The sequence below is a fragment of the Podarcis vaucheri genome (assembly GCF_965113315.1).
Source record: "Podarcis vaucheri genome assembly, chromosome: 13".
NCBI lineage: Eukaryota > Metazoa > Chordata > Lepidosauria > Squamata > Lacertidae > Podarcis > Podarcis vaucheri.
In genome coordinates, this window is record NC_138751.1 from 33,209,826 (window position 1) to 33,229,947 (window position 20,122).

At 46.9% G+C, this 20,122-nt stretch overlaps 1 protein-coding gene across 5 annotated transcripts in view; it reads right to left on the reverse strand.

The window, feature by feature from the left end:
• The window catches only part of ARHGAP23 (Rho GTPase activating protein 23), a 180,547-nt gene that overhangs the window by 11,726 nt on the left and 148,699 nt on the right, over positions 1-20,122 (reverse strand). For all 5 annotated transcript variants that reach the window (XM_082197160.1, XM_082197159.1, XM_082197158.1 and 2 more), the window contains 11 exons: positions 18,911-19,213; positions 17,738-17,799; positions 16,055-16,182; positions 14,656-14,774; positions 11,502-11,657; positions 10,810-10,888; positions 9,305-9,378; positions 6,984-7,073; positions 5,625-5,750; positions 4,006-4,047; positions 2,580-2,673 (listed from right to left, as the gene is read on the reverse strand). In XM_082197160.1, the coding sequence (XP_082053286.1) occupies positions 2,580-2,673; positions 4,006-4,047; positions 5,625-5,750; positions 6,984-7,073; positions 9,305-9,378; positions 10,810-10,888; positions 11,502-11,657; positions 14,656-14,774; positions 16,055-16,182; positions 17,738-17,799; positions 18,911-19,213 (1,273 nt within the window). The remainder of the gene's footprint in view (positions 1-2,579; positions 2,674-4,005; positions 4,048-5,624; positions 5,751-6,983; positions 7,074-9,304; positions 9,379-10,809; positions 10,889-11,501; positions 11,658-14,655; positions 14,775-16,054; positions 16,183-17,737; positions 17,800-18,910; positions 19,214-20,122) is intronic.

Here is a 20,122-nt window from a genome sequence, read left to right on the forward strand (position 1 = left end):
AATTATTTAGATCCCTTCCTATCTGGGTTCAGGTCTGGCCTCAGAACTGAGCTGGCCTTGGTCACCCTTTTCAGAGGGGGAAGTTTGACCTTGTGCCTGCTTCTTAATCTTTCTTTGGCATTTGAGGCCATTGGCCACAGCATCCTCCTGGACCGGATCTGGGAAATGTGAATTGGTGGCACTGTATTACAATGGTTCCAATCAGGGCAGCCTAGAGAGCAGCACTGGAAGAGAGCAGCCTTTGGCCTCCTGGTGGCTACACTATGGGGTGTGACAAGGGACTCTCCTCTCTAGTGCAATTTCATATCTACATGAAGCCATTGGGAGCAGTCATTTGGCGTTTCTGGGCCAGGTGCCATCAGTATGCTGGAGACACTCAGCGCTATTTCTCCATGACATCTGAATGGGGAGAGGCTGCACAGTCCCTGGGCCACTGCCTGGATGCAGCGGTGAAATGGATGAGGAAAAACAAGCTGAGCTTGAATCCCAGCAAGACGCAGGAACTGTGGATGAGTCGCTCCCACATTGGGGAAATTGGTCAGCTGACTAGCCTGGGATGGGGCTGCACTCCTTGCGAAGGAGCAGGTTGGCAGTTTGAGGGTGCTTCTGGATCCAGCTCTGCCTCAATGGCTACAAGTGCCATTTACCAACAGCGGCTGGTTCGACAGCTACGGCCATTCGTGGACCAGGAAAGCCTTGCCATAGTAGTTTGTGCATTGGTTACTTCAAGATGGGATTACGGTAATGCGGGCAATTGGGGTGTGTTTGTGTGTATTTTTTAATTACATTTTCTGTTCTACAATTTAAAATACTCATTTTACATCCTTAAGATATCAGTGGTTTCCCTGCTTCCCTTTCCATGGTTCATTTTACATATCATAAATCCCTGCATATTTTACAAAAACTATACAATTCAGTATTCCATTATTGCTTCCATCAAAACTTTTTACACTGTTATCTTAATGCTGCCAGCGTTTTCAGCTGTAAACAATTATTTCCTATATATCCAATAAACTCTTTCCAATCTTCTTTAAACGTATGTTCTTCTCTTATTCTATATGTCAAGTCTGCGAGTTGTGCATATTCTGTCAACAAGTTGCCATTCTTCTTTAGCTGGGACCTCACTCGTTTTCCATTTTGGGGCTAGCAATGCAAGGAATGTTGGGCTTCCCTTGCGCTCGATTCGGAAGCTGCAGTTGAGTGCAGAATGGTACAGCGCGGCTGCCGACAGGAGTGAGGCCTTGTCAGCTTATAACACCTGTGCTCAGAGATCTGCACAAGTTGCTGATTTTCTACTGGGCAAGTTCAATGCATCACTTGGGGCCAGTTTACCTACAAGATCACCTTACCCAACACGTGCCCACTCAACCGCTTTGATCGGTGAAATTGGCACTAACTACTGCAGGTGCCAATTAATATCTGTTCCACATTTGTAAGAATGTGATCAATTAGGGTGGCAGCACCTGCACTTTGCGACTCCCTGCCTACTGAGATCAACCAAGCGCCTGTCATTGTACTCTTTAAGGTGTCTGCTAAAAACATTCTTGGAACGCGGGTGGCGCTGTGGGTTAAACCACAGAGCCTAGGGCTTGCCGATCAGAAGGTTGGTGGTTCGAATCCCTGCGACGGGGTGAGCTCCTATTGCTTGGCCCCTGCTCCTGCCAACCTAGCAGTTCCAAAGCACATCAAAGTGCAAGTAGATAAATAGGTACCACTCCGGCAGGAAGGTAAACAGCATTTCCGTGTGCTGCTCTGGTTCGCCAGAAGCGGCTTAGTCATGCTGGCCACATGACCCGGAAGCTGTATGCTGGCTCCCTTGGCCAATAAAGTGATATGAGTGCTGCAACCCCAGAGTCGTCCACGACTGGACCTAATGGTCAGGGGTCCCTTTACCTTTACTTTTTTAAAAACATTTTTGTTTAGACAAGCCTACCCTGATGCTTAGAAAGTTGAGGCAATTTTAATCTGCTTTGACATTTTAACTTTGGTATGTTTTAAAACAGGGTTGTAGATTTTTCTCTGTTTTATTGTTTCATCTCTTTGTAAACTGTCTGGAAGCTTCTTCCAATCAAACGGTGCATTATATTTTATGAAATTGCAAGAAAGCGGGGCAGGGAGAAAGAGATGCACATTGTTGCTAACAGTGCAGCCTCAAAAGGAAGGGCTAATCCCAGTGGCTTTTGCCCAAACAAGGACTTCTCTGCTATCGGAGAATTGCCCAAATGCAAATGTTTTTCAGAAGCAGGCAGGTGGCTTTGGCAAGGGATGTTGAGCATCGTGCACTCGAGGGATGGGGTTAGATGGACAGGTCAACAACAAGGAGCTAAAGAAAATTTACAGGCCTATGGGAAAGCTAAGAGAAATGAGATCTGGGCTTATGTATGAAACGTGTAGTGTGAAAGGGAAGTTAGTGTGAAAGGGAAGTGGACTAACTTTTCTTTTTCTTTTTTTGCTTGTTGCGCTTGAATACTGGAACTAACAGGAATAACTTTTACAGAGAAGCAACACTGCAAAACACCAGTCAGAACTTTGCACTGTGGGAATTCCACAGCCATTGGGATGAAGCAATGTCCACTCACCTGAAGCGTCCCCCGGTGCTGCTGTCCTCCCAATGTTGGGCAGAAGGTACTCAATATTCGGCACTGATTGGGCCTCCTGCTCATCTACAGGGGTCTGCAAAATGGATGCATTTATGGTTAGGAGGGAAAGATTCAAGCTGTCTGCTAGATGTACAGTGTTCTATGGATTTCTCTTTCTCCTTGGCCAACTCTCTTATTGGTGTGTTTGGCTACACTGTGGAGGTCTCAGTATTTCAGTATAGGAAAACTGGGAGTTCTCCACTCATCTATCTTCCTTCCATCCTATACCTAGGGGGAAATGGGGAGAAGGGAAGGGAAGAACCACTCCTCCCATCTCAGAATGTTCCACAGAAGAGTAAAGCTGAAAAGAACTAAAAGATTATCTCATTTGACCTTGGGCCAAACAGGGAAGACCAGCCACTCAACAGTACACCACAGTTCAAGCCTATGAAACCTAGACCACAGTTTTAAAATAGTTGCCTTGGTTGCCAGTTGGTTAATGGACACAATTCAAAGTACTCACATCCATGATTACAGCTCTAAAGGACTTAGGCCCTAAATATCTAAAAGAGCACTTCCTTTCCTACAGACTCCCTCCAGTGCTAAGAGTGGCAGAGGGGCCCCTTCTATACCTCCACCACCCTCATACATTTGGGGCAGGGGGTGACGGCCTGGGAGAGAGCAGTTAGCATCTGTATGCTCATCACCTCTAGAAATCAAGATATACACACACAGATGCATATAAACATATAATTCCAAAAGCCAGCGACGCCTGTCTGGCAGAAGCAACAGGGGGCCAAAAGAAGTGCCATGTGTACACCTTGGTAAGCAAAACCTCTTTCGTACGTTCTTTCAGCATTCTTAAAAAGACTGCCTGCCTCCTGTCTTTCCTGCATAAACAGATCTGCGACCAGCATGAATCCTGAGATCATCCAATGAAAGAAAATGGTGGGGAGATTCCAGACAGACAAAAAAGAAGTACAGTATTTTTTTCCACCCAGCTCATTATTAGAACTCTCAAATTCATGGGCAAAAGATGCAGCGACGACCAGCAGCTTGGACAGCTTTGAAGGAGAGGGGACAACTTTGAGGAGGGCAAGGCTATCAACAGCTACCAGTCACTATGGTTCCTCACTATGTCCAATATCACAGGCATTGTGTCTCTGAGGACCAGTTGTTGGGAAAGGGCTATTGTCTTCCTGTCCTGCTAGTGGGTTTCCTCACAGGCATCTGGTTTGCCCCTAATTAAACCTTCGTCTCTTTTACTGCAACAACACCCTAGCTCCAGGGCTGTCCTTTCTGACCAACCAACAGCAATCAGCAGAAAGACTGTCTACAGAGCATGGCTGGGAAAAGGCTGTGCTGACACCCTGCATTCCCCTGCAGTCTCAGGTACCGGCATCCTCCTCCTTTCCAAGTGACTCACCTTCTCACCTTTATCCTCCTTGTCGCTGAAAAACCAGTCTGACTGTGGAAGGGAAAAGGCAGAGGAGAGGAATCAAAGCAGAGTCGAGTTGCTAACATTAACTCAAAGACAACATCATATTAAGACTTGCAAGTTTAAAGCTGGGCTGGGGGAACTTGTTGCTCTTCAGGTGTTAAGGGACTACACCTGTCCCATCTCTCCTGACCATTGGGCCAGGCTGGTTTGGGCAGATGAAGGCTGGAATCCAAGAGCCTGCCTGCCCTGAATTTAAAGGGGTGTCGTGGCAGGTTCTTCACCCATGAAATGCGAACATGGACTTTTCCTGGCTTTTTACTTCACAAGACAGACGTACGTTCTGCAAAGCTGGGCACTGGGTTAGCTAGTCATCAGAATTCCTCCTTCCTCACTATGCTTTTGCAGGGCTTCCCACCTAACTGCAAATAATAATTTCTAACTGTTGTATGTATATTTAGCCATTTGTATGTTCCTTTGCCCTCTCTGTTGCTATTATTATTTTTAAAAATCACAACACAGGAACATTTCTGTGTATTGGCTTTCCACTGGCTCCAAGGAACCAGGAAGGGATATATTTGAATTTTTAATTTGATTCCCCCCAAAATACAGGTTATTTTTCCATACGTACACCACAACATGCAACAGTGCATGTCTGTAAAGCATCTTATGATTAAGTGATCCACAAGTTAGCGTAAACCTTTGGAATTGGTATTTGGATTTCTGAATGAAATAAAGCTCCACCATGCTCCCACAACGGTTTCTTTATGCTTTGTGCCAGTCTTAATGTGTAATTTTTCCGCGTGAGGGCATTACACCATGCTTTCTTGTACCAAGCATTCGAGTTTGCACCTTTTCAGTCCTTCCAGAATGTGGCTTCAAGGAAGGGATTTATTTGTGACAGCCTAACCATTAGTTCACTGGCTATTATTTTCCCTAAACCCAGTTCATGCTTCAAACTTGCAGAACCATTCTTCTCTCCCTTACCAGCCCTCTATCCCTGTAGAACAGGAAAAGAAACACCTGGTTTGAACTCAGTGAGGGTGCTTCTGAAGCAACCCCAATGCTTTACAAACACTGCAGTGGCCTATGGCAGGGAAGAGAAGCCCTCCTGATGGGACTACAACTCCCATCAGCCCTGTGCCTGCTGAGCAGCAGGTGGCAAAAACAGTGAACGTACCGGTACTTCACAACGGATCCACTGGTCAAGAGACAGTTCAGAGTAATGGCCAATAGACTTAGCTGCGATTATAGAAAATACTGGAACAAGAAGAGACCAGTAGTGTCTACTGCTGATTTAACGCATGAGATATTCCTTATATCTCGTGAAAGTTCTTCTTATATGGTTAAGCTAACGTACCTCAAAAAATTGAGAACTGCTCACATATATCTTCAGTGATGGGAGCAAATGCAAAGCACAGCAACCACTTCAGAAACTAATAATGGATTGAAATTTTTTTGCATGCATTTCTTTGCAAGAAGATATCTAATGACTTTTAAAAAGCAATTAAGTGGTGGTCATCCCACATCCAGGAGGCAGGGCCAGTCTTCTCCTGGCTGCCCTCCAGCCCCCACCATGCCCCTGCAGGCACCTCCATGCCCCTTACGTGCTGTATGAGGGTCTCCACGATTTTGTAGCGATCAGGCATGTGTGTCACCATGTCGGTCATGTTGTCCTCCGACGTTCTAACAAGGGTGGGACCAAACACCAGAGCAAGATTCCGGGGCTCCATCTGCAATGCAAGCCATTGTTGTTTTTAGGCTTAAAAAAAGAGAAAAAAGACTATTCTGGCATTTGACTGCAAGGTGGCAAAGGAAGCTACAACACGTGTTTCCCGCAAACATCTCAGCTTTCAGTCTGCATTAGTTGTTATAGTTATACAACACCTGCACTGTACACAAGACACTTTGCTGTTGCTTGTGAAATTCTGTAAACAGGTCTTTTGCCCCAAGGAGCTTGCAATCTGAGAATTGTCTTTTGGGAAGTTTGGGGCTTACTTCTAAGTAAGTGACTAGGATTGTGGTGGAAGTTATGAAGACGGTAGAGATGGACACTTAACTTAGATGGCTTTAAAGGGGCTTAGACAGAAGGCCCATTTCCAACCAAGGAGGAATGGCAGATAAAGTATGCAGAAATGGCAAGTTTAACTAGCAGAATAAGAGACCAGGAAGAAAGAGTCTTTAAGGAAGACTGGAAATGGTTTGTAGGATATTGGGGGGGGGGATCATTGTAAACAAATCAAACTGTTAGCAGGATTATACTAAATTCAGCCGTATAAAATAAACTGAGATAAAAGAAAAAGACAGAATATGGAATACTTAGAATATGCAGCCGCAAAGGAAAGGGGGGAAGGGAAGTCGATGTTAAATGTATAAATGTATTGTTGGCATTTGGGTGAATGTGGAATCCTTGCAAAATTGAAAATTATAAATAAAATTACGAAAAGATAAAAAATAAAATAAAAGGGGCTTAGACAAATCCACAGAAGATAAGACTACCAACATCTTACAGTCATAACGGCTAACTCTAGGATCAGTCACCCTACCTCTGAACATACCTCTCATTTCTGGGAAATGAGAACAGAATGGGGCTGCTGCCCTCCTGTCCCCCCAGCAGGCTTCCCACAGTCATCTGGCTGGCTAGTGTGGGGACAGAACACTGGACTTTGGTCTGACCTCTTACATTGCTTACAAGGCACTGAGATCAAACCACTGCTTAGCCTAAGGCTGCTTCCAGATGAAGCATATATACTGAGAAACTGTCCTGATTTGCTTTCACATAACTTGCACAGAGGCTATACAATGTCTCTGTCATGGGGATGTTGGGGTTTTGTTTTCTGGGAGCAAGGTTGTTTTGGAAGTGTTGCTTACCCATGGCTTGTGCTATTCGTTGCACCTACCTAGATCTTCTTCCACATGAAGAAGCTACCATATCATACTGAGTATTTCGGTTCGGCAAGCATTACCTTGTTTTTCTCGGAATGATCAGCAATTGTCTTCAGGTGTCCCACCAGAAACTTCAGGGTCTCGTAATAATGGCCTGGCAAGTCCCGGATCTGAGGAACAAACGGAAGAAAAACAGCAACTACCAATTAGAGCTTGGGACATCCGTGAAAGATGGAAAATTCCTCCAATCCCTCTCTTCTTCCAGATTTCTCCAAAAAATTTGGTGAAATGAATTTGGCACTCAAACTGAAGGGATACCGAAGCTTCTGAATTTAGGAAGACACCAAAACCTGTGAAACTCAAAAGCTTACCATCACCTACATCAACTAAAGCTGGATCCTGAAAGATATAGCTGTACCTGCCCTATAAGGCATGCTCAGAAATTCACCTATGTGGAGGCTTAAAGTGTGTGTGTGGACAGGTAATCCTTGCCCAAGACCTTCCAGTTAACTATAACTGCACAATCTGAATTTGCCAGCATGTGATTGAATTGCCCCTGAAATCAGCAACTGCTTGGCTGTGGTGTTGTAGTGCTCACGACTGCAAAAGAACCCAGATTTAGGGAATGGAGATAACTCAGCATGCGACACTTAATCTCAAGGTCGTAAATTTGAGCCCCATGTTGGGCAAAAGATTCCTGCACCGCAGGGGGGTGGACTAGATTGACCCTTGTGGTCCCTTCCAACTCTACAGTTCTCTGACTCTACGTGCAGCAAAAGAGTAAGTTACAAGCATGAGCGGGGCTCGTTACAGGATTTGTCAATATGGAGTTAATTACATCTTACACTTTCCCTATGTACTTAATTCCTACATGTTTTTCCCTCTTCACTGGTTCAAGGTTAATTATTTTACATAGTCAGCATGCAAATATAAGGCTCATTCAGCCAGTCCTCCCCCCCCCCTTTTAGTCCTCCGTAATTGGCATTAAGAGGCTTTTGGTTTGTACTCAGGACTATATAAGCTGCCTGTGGCCTTTGTTTTAGAGGTTACTTTAGCAGACATCATGAAGAATTGCCTTTAGGGTTAAGAAAGTATTTTTTTAAAAAAACAAACCCTTAAGAGCAATTCTGTTGGTTTGTTTTACGAAATGTAAAATGGGGCAAGAGAACGCTTAAGATTATAAAGGGAGGATTTTTCAAATTGTTTAAACAATTTTTTTAATTGTTTAAAACTATGTTTAAATAATGAACTTCCAATGCCAAGGGATGAAGTGTGTTTGGAGAGGAGTGCTACGTAATTTGCTCTGCTCTGTGTAATAAAATCGGTGTTCTTAAAGAGAGAAATCATTTCTGCATACTGGTTTTTCCAGGATTAAGAATAATTTCGTGCTTCACTGTTGACTTGGATGCCATTCAATGTGTTAAAGACATAAGTGTTTTTATAACTGGCTTGGCAGTTAAGTAAATTGTCTGTTTTATAGATGCTCTTGGAGTATCCTCTGACTTGAAATTTGCTGGGTGTTAACATGTTGCATTTAAGGCTTCCTCTTCTATCCATTCCCATGCTGGCAATTTCTCTCTCTCTCTCCAGCTTTCTACTGAGAGACCCAACACATAACTGCTGTAGAGAACACGCTTTAACCCGTCTGTTATCCACACCAATATTAAGTTTTTAATTTCAGCTGAAGACTGACTCATGCCGCCACCACTTTAGCATAACTGGAACATAGGAAGTGGTTTCATATTGAGTCAGACCACTGAGCTGCCTGGCTCAGTAAAGTCTACATTAGGGTTGGTGAACCCAGAGTGGCAAGTCTCCTCCTGCCCCCCAGCATTGCAGTGAGTGTGAAAATGCTGCCTCTTGAACTTCAGGTATCATTCCTTGAAGACCACGAGGGGGCATGAAATCTCCTGCCATCCCCCATCACAATGTGATAGGGGCTTGTGTATGAGAGAGAAAGAAGACCTATGTATGGCTGAATAACTGTATAGCAGGGGGTGGGCAGTGCCACGTGTCTATATATATGTGGTTAGTTTGCTGTATGTATTGTAAGTGTACATGTGCTCTATGTGTGATAAGTGTGTGTGTATGCGTAAGTGTGCATTGGTCACCTCTGCCACTGGCAACCAGGGCTTAGAGGTCTGACCAACTTTCCATGAAGCCCTTGTGTCACCCCATATCTACATCAACTGGCCAGTGCTCTCCAAGGACCTTCCCAAGGTCTACCTGGAGAAGCCAGGAACCTGTGGCATGGATGCTCTACCACTGAGCTACAATCTGCCCTTTCAAAAGCTTTGTTACAACAAGGCAGAGAGGAAATGTGTTTGAGTTTCCCCCGCTGCATTGCAAAGAAAAAAGCATCCACTCACAGAGGACAACTTCCCCTCCCCAAATTGCATACCAGTTTGCGCAAGGTCTTCATCCTTTCGCTGGCATCTTCAATCCGGTTGGCTTCAATAAAGTCATTGTACTTATCTTGTAAGAAAGAAGAAATTCATCTGTGATTGTTAGGCACTGTCTGGTCAGAGGAAACGGGAGTCCCGCGCAAGGGGATAAGGTGGCAGTTTACCTGGGCAGACCAATGGCACTGAGCGCAAGACCTCTGACCCTGATCTCAATTCCCAGGTAGGCCTCTATGAGAGCAAGCACTCCTTAAAGTCACCTGCTCCAAAGCTGCTTAGGGTTTTAAAGTGTTTTGAATTGAGTCCGAAAGCAAACAGGAAGCCAAAGGAGTCTCAAGGCTCCCAAAGGAGATCAAAGCCTGGAGTTATATGCTCTGATCTGCGAATGCCTGACAAAAGTTTGACTGCTACATTGCTGAACAACTGAAACTTCTGGACAGTCTTCAAAAGCAACCCCACATATAGTGCATTACAATAATCTAGCCTGCCTGGAAGGGAAAACCAAGAACACACAGCTGCCCCTTTGCTTAGAGGAAAAATTAATTTAGAGGCTTGCAATGGGTTGATCTGAGCAGGTGGACTACAACTCCCATAATCCCTAGCTAGCAGGAACAGTGGTCAGGCATGATGGGAAACAGCTGGAGACCCAAGTTTGGGAAACCCTGTTATACAGCAACCGGTCCATCTCGTTCAGTATCATTTACAGTGACCGGCAGCAGCTCTCCCTGACTTTGCACAGGAGCCTCTCCCAGCCCTACCTGGAGATGCTGAGGATTGAGCCTGGGGCCTTCTGCACACACGGCAGGTGTCCTGCCACTGAACTGGCAGTGGGAAGATGGAGAGCTCCATCCCTCCTCCAACAGCTTTCTGCCTCATCTCTTCCTCTGCTGGCTCCTGCTCACTCGGCCTGCCTGGAAACCCTTGTCACCTAAACCTACCAGGTGAGCACTCAAATGCGCTCCTGCTCCTGCATGATAGGGGTTTTGCGGGACGGCTGACTTGATGGCTTTTTCCTTCCACTGTTAGGGACAACCCGGCTCATTTAAAGGCAAGCATTTTGCTCATGATGGAAAAGAAATAGTGGCAAGCTTAAGGCACTGAAGACAAGAAAGAGGACTGTTGGGAAAATACCTCCCTTCCAAAAACCTGAAATTAATTCAAAAGGCCTTCCTGGGAGCTTTGCTATTATATAGTCACTTGCCCAGCCAGAGGCCCCAGTCCTTTCTCTGGGCACTTAAACTCCTCTTTCCTCTCTTGCAATCCATGTCTGCCCCTGCACTGCCAAAACCAATTTCATTTGCTGAAAGAGGGGAGCGTCTAGGTTTAGACCCAGAAGGCACATAGTCAGACCTTCCCACCCGCATCCAATGCACCAAAAACGTGGCCCACCCCACAATCCCAACCATGCAAGCATTTTGCCTTTCCACTTGCCCATCCATTCGAGAGAGAAAATGTAGACTTACGCTATCTTAAATGCTAAGGGTGTCAAGCCAGAGTCACTCACCATCTGTAAACAGCGGTTCCGGGAGTTTCCGGAAGAACGACTTCAAGAGACTGCTGATGACGTTCAAGTCTTGCCACCTCTGGCCATACAGGGAGAGAGAAAGAAGTAATTTTAGAGTTTGGGATGTTTCAAAATCACACTTCTAATCTCACCAAGATTTTTATTCTAGGCAAGAGACCATATCCCAGAAGAACAGGAGAAACATCAACACTATTGTAAATCGTGTAGCCATGCTGGCAAGAAATGGCCAAGGGACCACCTTAGATTTCCATCAGTGATTTATTGTCTCCGGAAAACAGGTGATTTAGCAGAAAAAGGAGGCTGTAATAATTACATTACAACACTAGATTGCAGGAGGGGGGAGGCAAGCTCGCCAAAGTACAGCTGAGGCATGATTTCACTCAGAGAGTTCCTGATTTTTTAGCTTAGTTTCTTTGCTGCCACTTCTTTGCTTCTACGAGTCAGAAGCCCAAACAAGGCTTGTGAACTGGCTCAGTGTTCAGTGTGCAACAGGTACAGCCTTCTGCAAATATGCGTGGGCACTGCCTATAGTACAGCTAAGTGGCAGCTAGGTGGCAGCAGCATACTATACACTGAGTTTTCAACAGTAGCGAAGATGGGAAACAGAGAGACTGACAGAAGGCAGAGAGACTGGCAGGAGCCTGGGAGGGGCAGAGTGGTCCTGCTCTCACCTCTTCCTGCAGATTGATTTCTGCAGATCCTTTGTTGAGCTGCTCCTGGAGGCTGGAGACCACAGCGTTGTTCCCAGGGACGCGGTAGATGCCCATGTATTCCAAGCCTTTGTCTTCCACCACCTTGCAGCAGGCTTCCACAATCAGGGGGACTTTCTGCAGAAAGTGAAGTGCAGAGGTGAGGCTGACGGCAGTCTCAGAAACCTTCACAAGTCAAAGGCACAAGCGCTGTGTGGTGGCGGTAATTAAAAGCTGCAGAAGCAAATGGGCTGGTGCCAGACAAGGTGCCACACCCAGTCTAAAGGGCCTTAAACAGCTGGCCAGTCCCAAAACATGCACGTGACCAATACATATCCCCTGCAAGGATGTCATATAAATTTCTGGAACATCAAATTTTGCCTGCAGGCAAATCCATATAGTCTGAACTTCAATTTATTTCTGGCGACTGTCAAAATATGGACATCAACAACTTGGGCACTGCGTTTTAACTGGGCATGAGATGCGAGAGTAAGTTCCTACACTTCCGAAAACACAGGATCGCCATGTATCACAATTAAGCCAAGATGCTCCTCTAAGCAGCATGTTGCACGTTCCCTGAACAGGAATGTGCTGTATGGCTTTACTTATTTAGTACATTTATATCCCACCTTTAGGGGCAGGTGAAGCTCATCAACCTGGGAAGGTAGCTAATATAGGAGAAGGAAAACCTCTGCTGCTTGTGAGATATCTTCGGGAGAAGAAAAGGCTAAGAAGTAAACCCTACACCAGCTTTTTTCAACCTGTCGGTCCCCAGATGTTGTTGAACTACAACTCCCATCACCCCTAGCTAGTAAGGCCAGAACTCAGGAATGATTGGAATTGTAGTCCAACAACATCTGGGGACCCACAAGTTGAGAACCACTGCCCTACACAAATCTGGAGTGGAGTCCCTAAGGTGCTTGGGTGGTGCCTTATAGGCCTCCTTCCAGCAACTCCTGCAGCTAAGCAGGTGCCAAATGTATTGCTGTGCTTTCCTTTGGAGGAGAACTGTGAGGCTGAGAGGGAAGTCTTATTGTTTGGGCAGCCCAGGACCTCCATATACATTGCCCAGGCTTGCACCCCAGGGAGGTCACTTCGGTGCTAACGCAGAGGTTTGACTTCACCCCCAGAGGTGCACTCCATTGTCTTTCAAGACAGATGCCAACAACATACCATATTTTTCGCTCTATAGGACGCACTTTTCCCCCTTCAAAAATAAGGGGAAATGTGTGTGCGTCCTATGGAGCGAAGACGCCATAGCCCCGCGACCCTCACCCGGCTGGAGAGGTGACGCGCGGCTATGGCAGGAGCCTCTCCACTGCACCTTTCCGCTGCTCCCTGACCTGCTCTTTGCGGCTGGTGGTGAGCTTCCCCCCACCAGCCCCAAAGAGCAGGTCGAAAGGAACCTGAAGCATGGAGAGCGAGAGGGGTCAGTGCACACCGACCCCTCTCGCTCTCCAGGCTTCCAAGGTAGCCGCCTGAACGCACCTTAAACGGCACCTTGTTTTAGAGCGGGAAAACAAGAGGGGGAAAGTTCTCCCCCTCTCTGTGCAGCGCCTCCTGCCGCTTCACTGAAGGGGCGCTGGGCAGAGAGGGGGAGATTTTTTTTTTCTTGTTCTCCCCCCTCTAAAACAAAGTGCGTCCTATTGTCCGGTGCGTCCAATGGTGCGAAAAATACGGTATCTCATCTCTTCTGAAGGTTACATTCAGAACAACCTGCGAGGTAGGTTACACTGGGAGACAGTAACTGGCCCAAGGTCACCCAGTGAGCCTCATGGCTGAGTGGGGAACAGCACCCCAGTCTTCCAGGGTTTAGTCTGACACTCTACCAACTGCACCGCACTGGCATTTAGCATCCAGCCCCCTCAATTGGAACTCTGTAGATCCAGAGATTGTCAACCTGGTCCCTACCACCCACTAGTGGGCGGTAGGGGGTTCTACGGCACAAGCTGAATCCTCCTTCCACTGAGCACTGGTGGGCAGTAAGGAAATTTTACCATCAATAAAAATGCATCAGTGGGCGATAGGTATAAAAAGGTTGACTACCCCTGCTGTAGACCATGTCTGGGAAATCATTCTCTTTCCACCAGGCTAATAGGTCTCAACTTCCTCCTCACTTTCAACTCCCCACAACACACCTTTTTCCGTTGCATGTGGTGACTCCACTTGCATGTACTCGCTATCTAAAGCAAACACACAGTTGTCTGTGACTAGGTTGCAAGCAGGAAGAGCACAAAGGCAGGTGACAGTCCTTGGAATGATAGGTTGGGGAAGGTAGTCTACCAGAGATTTTAACTGGGTTTTGGCCCTTAGGAAAGTTCAAAGTGCTTCCTCTCTAATATTTACTTAGTTAACAAATGAATATTCTGCTTGATTGTAGCAGCACATCTTTGTGTCTGGACAGGCTTTCCTAAACCAGTGTTTCCCAACCGGTGTTCCGCGGCACACTACTGTGCCGTGAGACATCGGCTGGTGTGCCGTGGGAGGGAGGCGGGCGAGGCGGGCGGTGAGAGGCGGCGGCGGCGAGGATCCGCGTCGAGCCGGGGGCGGCTCCGCGGTGGTGGTGCCGAGCGGCGGGGCAGCGCGTGCAAAAGGGAGGAGCGCGAGACAGCGGAGGAGGAGGAGGCCGGCATGTCCGGGCAGCAGCAGCAACAACAGCAGCAGCAACTCCCGGCGACGGCTCCTCAAGCCCCGCCGCCACCCCCTCCTCCGCCCGCTATCGCCGCCACCACCACAACAGCCGCCGCCACCTCAGTTGCCGCCGTCCCTCAGTCCCTCGCTCTGCTGCCTCCTCCCACCCCCAAAGCTTGGAGGTTCCCCGGCAAGGGGGAGGGAAAAAACTTTCACTTTTGTGCGTCCCTCCCAGCGTGATGCTGCGCGCTGACGTCACGGGGCGGGGCTTTAATGGTGGTGTGCCGCGAGATTTTTTTTCAGTAAACAGGTGTGCCGTTGCCCAAAAACGTTTGGGAAACACTGTCCTAAACAAAAATGTTTTAAGGGTGCAGCGACAAGTCCAGCGCCTGCCTGCCTTCAACCGGCAGGGAGTTTCAAAGTGTAGGTGCTACAGCATGAAAAGATGGGTTTCTTACAATTTAATGCACTAGGTTTGCACATGCAGGGAAATGTAAGGGTCTACCTTGTTGTCAGGGGCAGGCTGGCAGTCTTCTAGTCTCACGCCAAAGGCCCTTGGAGCAGGCTTCTTGTTTTTCTTCATTATGTTGATACCCCAAGGAGCTTTCTGGTGGGCACTGTCATCTGGGCAGAGGGAAAGAAGAACAAAAGCAAGTTCACTGGCTGAGAAACATAACAGGCCAAAATCAGACGAAATATTATCACCACAGGTCTGCAGGCATAATCAGGCCCATCAGTCCTCCTCCTCATTTGGCCCAACAGACCATTGTATCCACCTGCCATACACCTGAGCATCAGGTGTGCTGCAGGTAAAGATGACAAAAGTGGGGGTTTGCAAGCACCACTGATCAGCTGGTAACTGGGGCCAGCAAAGCCGCACCTTTGTCAGCATGGTTTGATTTCAAATAATGCCAGCATATGAAAATGGGTGGTTGTGATGTCATTGTCAGGTGGGTGACCCTTCCTTCCTTCCTTCTCTCTCACATGAAAAAATTCTAATTGTGCATGTGAAAAGCTAGCCTGACAGTGACAAGCCTGGCTAATGGAGACACACACAAATAACATCCAGGTAGGGAACTGAGGCAGAAGACAACTAGAAAATTTAAATAATTTTGTACAGAGCCATTTACAGTCGTACCTCAGAAGTCAAACGGAATCTGTTCCGGAAGTCCATTTGACTTCCAAAACGTTTGGAAACCAAAGTGTGGCTTCCGATTGGCTGCAGGAAGCTCCTGTAGTCAATCGGAAGCTGTGGAACCTGCACCGGATGTTTGGATTCCAAAGAAATTTGCAAACCAGAACACTCTGGTAACCCAAGGCGTGCTTTTGCCAATGGGGCCTCCCCAAAAAATTTGTTCGTAATACAAAAAAATGGGTTGCAATCCAAAAAAAGTTTGCAAACCGGGGCACGCACTTCCGGTTTTGACGTGTTTGTAATCCAAAACATATGCAAACCAGACTGTTTGCAAACCAAGGTACCACTGTGCATACATACATAACCCAACTCTGCCAGCAAGTCATTGGCTGAGATATGATTTGAACCCAAGCCTCCCAGAGATCCTATATTATATCCAATAAGTCACTCTGGCTTCTGACCAGCAACCCCGGCCATCCTATACTGCTCCATAAAAACAAATATAAGCAGCTTTGAGGACATGTTAATGTAGAATGATAGAGGGATAAATTAAACAGTTGCTGCTGCAGCTGGAATGAGGCAGCAAGACCTCAGAGAGCAGAACATCTAGGAAAATCTGAGCCCCAGAAGCTGTTGATTAAAAAAATTAGTTAGGCACTATTCACAGATTTGTGTGCTCCCTCTGGATATTAAGGTGCCTTCTGGATATTAAGTGTCTTCTCGCCTTGTTGCTCACAAAGACTCAGAGATGCGCTCAAGGCTCTCATACCTCTTAGCGTGATGGTATCCTGCCGTGGGGAACGGGGTGGCCCTGCTCCTAGTTGCTTCTGCAATTCTGACTTCACCCCCGGCACACGAGGACCTTTTGGGGAGGAGTCTGGTTTGGTCCCAGAGGAGCTGTAAGGGAAAAGGAACATGCAATGTACCAACTCAAGGCCTCAACTTCACACATACAAAACACTGGTCTTTGCCATCAACTGAACCAGAGAGGATTTTCAAAACTTTCTTTATGATGGCAAACCTATACAGTGGTACCTTGGTTGTCAAACGGCTTGGCTCCCAAACAAATCAGCTCCTGAACACTGCAAACCCGGAAGTGTTCTGCTTTGCAAATGTTGTTTGGAAGCAGAACATCCGACACGGCTTCTGCGGCTTCCAATTGAGTGCAGGAAGCTCCTGCAGCCAATCGGAAGCCACGCCTTGGTTTTTTATCGGTTCCGGGAGTCGAACGGACTCTCCGAACGGATTAAGTTTGACAACCAAGGTACTAATGTACACATAATTCACCTTTCATATTGTATCTCACCCTAATGCTTGACTACTCTACTATCACTCTGCATGGAGCTGCCCTAATTAACAGACTGGAAGCTGTAGCTGTACTATAATTTTATGGAAGCAAATATTAACAGCTGCAGGAATGATTCATGATGCTGGTTTTTATCTTGTCTACGGACATCCATTTCTGGGAAGAATAAGGCACTAAACTGCAGGGGTGACTAAAGAGACTGATCCAAGTCAATTAGAGAGACAAAAGACTACTGATGAGAGGCGCCATTATTGAACCAGCAGGGTGTGGAAGTTGTAAATGCAAGCTAAGATTGTGACACACTTGACATCCACACTGGACTCCAATGTCCACAGCCAGGCGGCCAGGTTTGAAGGAGTGGAGCAGGCATGGGCATAGCGGGATTTATGTTGGGGGGCAGGCTTTATGTTAGGGGGGCAGAACTTCAGTTACTTCAGTATTTGTATTGATTTTTATTTATTTAGGGGGGCAGCTGCCCCCTGCCCCTCCCCGGCTATGCCCACGAAAGAAGTGCAACAGTAGGGATCATTCAGTTTGCAGCTTAAGGGTTAACTCTGTTATCAGTAAGTCAACTAACCAAGAGGAGAGGAGGGGAGGTATTGCACACCAACCAGTGAAAGTGGCACCATCTTGAGTGAGGTAACACGTGCTTCAATTAGCTATATAATTGTGAGAGAGTTTTCTGGAAAATGTTAAGTTTAACTTAACCCTGCACTTAACAAGGAACAATGGAGGAAATAGGATGTGTGAACCAGCAGGCTGGGATACCTGGCCCAAAAGTACTATCAGAGGCAGGAATGGCCAAACTTGTCCCTCCAGCTGTTTTGGGACTACAACTCCCATCATCCCTGACTACTGGTCCTGTTATCTAGGGATGATGGGAGTTGTAGTCCCAAAAGAGCTGGAGGGCCAAGTTTAGCCATGCCTGACTGAGGTAACCTGTGTCTGATTGCAGATTGGGTCTAATCTAATAGGATGTTCCTCTGTATACCCCTGCCCCACAAAACCCACAACCCCTCCACCTAGAAAACTAGTATGTCTTAAGCCCAGCTTCTCGTTCACAAGCTTGCTTTCTATGTGTGTGGGGGCGGGGAAGATGTTATGGGGTGGGGAGAAGCAAAGAAGAAAGAATGGTAAGAGATTTACCTCACTTTTCTGTAATCATTTAGCTTCTTATTGATCAGTGCTTGGCTTGCAAACCCAGGGTCCTGGAGATTATTGAGAGAGAAAAGATACAGAAAGAAGGTTAGCTGTCAGCTCAAAGCCACACAGGTTTCAACAGTATCTCGTTACTCTGCTGGATAAAGTTCCCCCTTTCAGTTCCATCAAAATTCTGGGACAGGCTAAAAAGTGGTCAGATCAGAGTTTGAACCAATTAATTGCCTGCACAGCTCATACATTCAAACAGGAATCAAGGGGTGAAGGGATGTTCAGCATATATAATAATTAGGGCAGAACTCCCCCCCCCCCTACATATATGGCTAGTTTATCCTTCCTATCACCTCCAGCCAAAGGGGGCAGAAGACAGCCAGGCCCAATTTTTGGACAAAGCAACTTCTGTGCCTCCCAAAGTCAAGAAGCCCAAGTATGGAGATGAACAATTGCATGGTCATAAAATTGAGAGCACACTCTGCCTCCTAAATTCAGAATTATGCACAGGCCAAGATCCAAGCGTGGGCTGAGGCTTTTCGCCTTCCAGCAGCTCTTGTGGCTGAACCACCAAACTGACTTTTCAGCTCTCCCAAGCCTTAAGCTTTTACTAGCATGGAATTCTCTGGGACTGCTGAAACTTTCAGGAGGGGAACGGGGAGAAACCTTGCTGCGTATACATGCTCACACTTGTGCATGTTCATGCTGTGGGATTGCTATACAAAGAAACTTCATGTAGAATAACTGCATGCACAGGCAGAGGCTTCTCTTCAGTGCACTTCTGATTTACAAAAAGGCAAGCTGCTTTTTAAATAGAATGGTGGCTTGCCTCTTCAGCAGTAGAAGCTGCTGAGACAGCAGCATTTTCAAAGAAATCTCTGGTAATGGACACAGGTCTCCCCCTTTCTATGTGTATATTGCTTCTCTGGAAGACAGCCTATATCCAACTGGATGGAAGCCACAAAATGTGTGCAGATCCTAACATGCCATGGGAGATCCATGGATGCTCACAGCAATGTGTGTGCTAAGACCAGGCACGCTTGAGAATTTGCAGGTGGCCTCTTCCTTGGGGAAAAGGGCAAACACCTGAGAGAAAGCAAAGAGGAGACTGCCGATAGAGGTGTTTTGGAAAAGCCAATGGCCCAGGAGCCAGCCAAGGGCAGTTCTCACCTCGCCCTCGGCTTTGCTACTCTCCCTGATGACTTTAATCCAGGCCAGCATGTCATCCCGATCCTCGGCCTGAAAGAGACATTCACAGAAGTCAGCGGTCGTCAGCCGGAAGACGTGCTTCCTCTTGGTGTCACTGTAGGAGATGTCTACCAGGCACGCTCGGACGCTGATTGGCGGCTGCTCCTCCTCACCTGGGGGCGGGGCAATGGCCACAGCCTCCCGCCGGTCCTTGCATAAGTAGAGGGAGTGTGCACGTAGGACAGCGAAGACCCGCTTCCACTGCCGAATGCCTCCGCCAACTTTCTGTGGAGGGAGAAAGAGCGAGAGTAGGAATTGGACGCATGTTGAGGGAGGAGGAAGACAGAGGGGAGGTGAAGGAGAGAGAGAGAGAGATTTCCTGCAAAGATGTATTGGGGCACCAAATTCTGATAGGCAACACTTCAGCTTTAGTAGTGCCTGGGATCAAGCCCTTTTGCTGTTTCAGGCTTAATATGGGTATGTTCACATTACTGCTTGCTCTGCATCCAGCGTACTTCTACTGCTAGTTTTCAATTTCATATTCACATGATGTCAGCCACAGTCCATATCAATCCTGTAGTTTCTTGGCAAACACTGCTATTTGATGCATTCTTATTTTTTGCTCAAACCAGTTTCAAACAGACTAGAAAACCGGAAAATGTGAACGTATCGTAGCAGCCGTCACACATGCACAGATGAGCGTGCATGCACACATGAAGCTTAATGGGCAAGAGTTTGTAGGAAGTGGGAGTGGGGGGAGCAACCCAAATGGTCTTGTGTGTCTGGTGAAGATATTTCCCCTCCCCACTTTTCTGATGTGAACCCCACTGTGCAAACACAACTTGAAATGCAGTGGGGGTGAGGATGATCTCGCTGTGTTTTAAGGCACTCACGTGAACATACCCTACATCATCTTGGGCAAGACCTGGTCTCTTGCCCTAAGTTACCTATTTGCTAAATATAGGAAAGTTCCTTATACCAAGTCAGGCCATTGGTATACGCAGTGCAGTGCTGCCTACACCAGCTTTCCCCAACCTGATGTTCTTCATATGATGTTGGACTACAACTCCCATCAAGTCCATCCAGAATGGCCAATCATCAGGGATAATGGGAGTTGAATTCTAAATTATCTACAGGGCACTAGCAGTGGCTTTCTAATACTTCAGGCAGGTGTCTTTTCCCTGCCCTACCTGG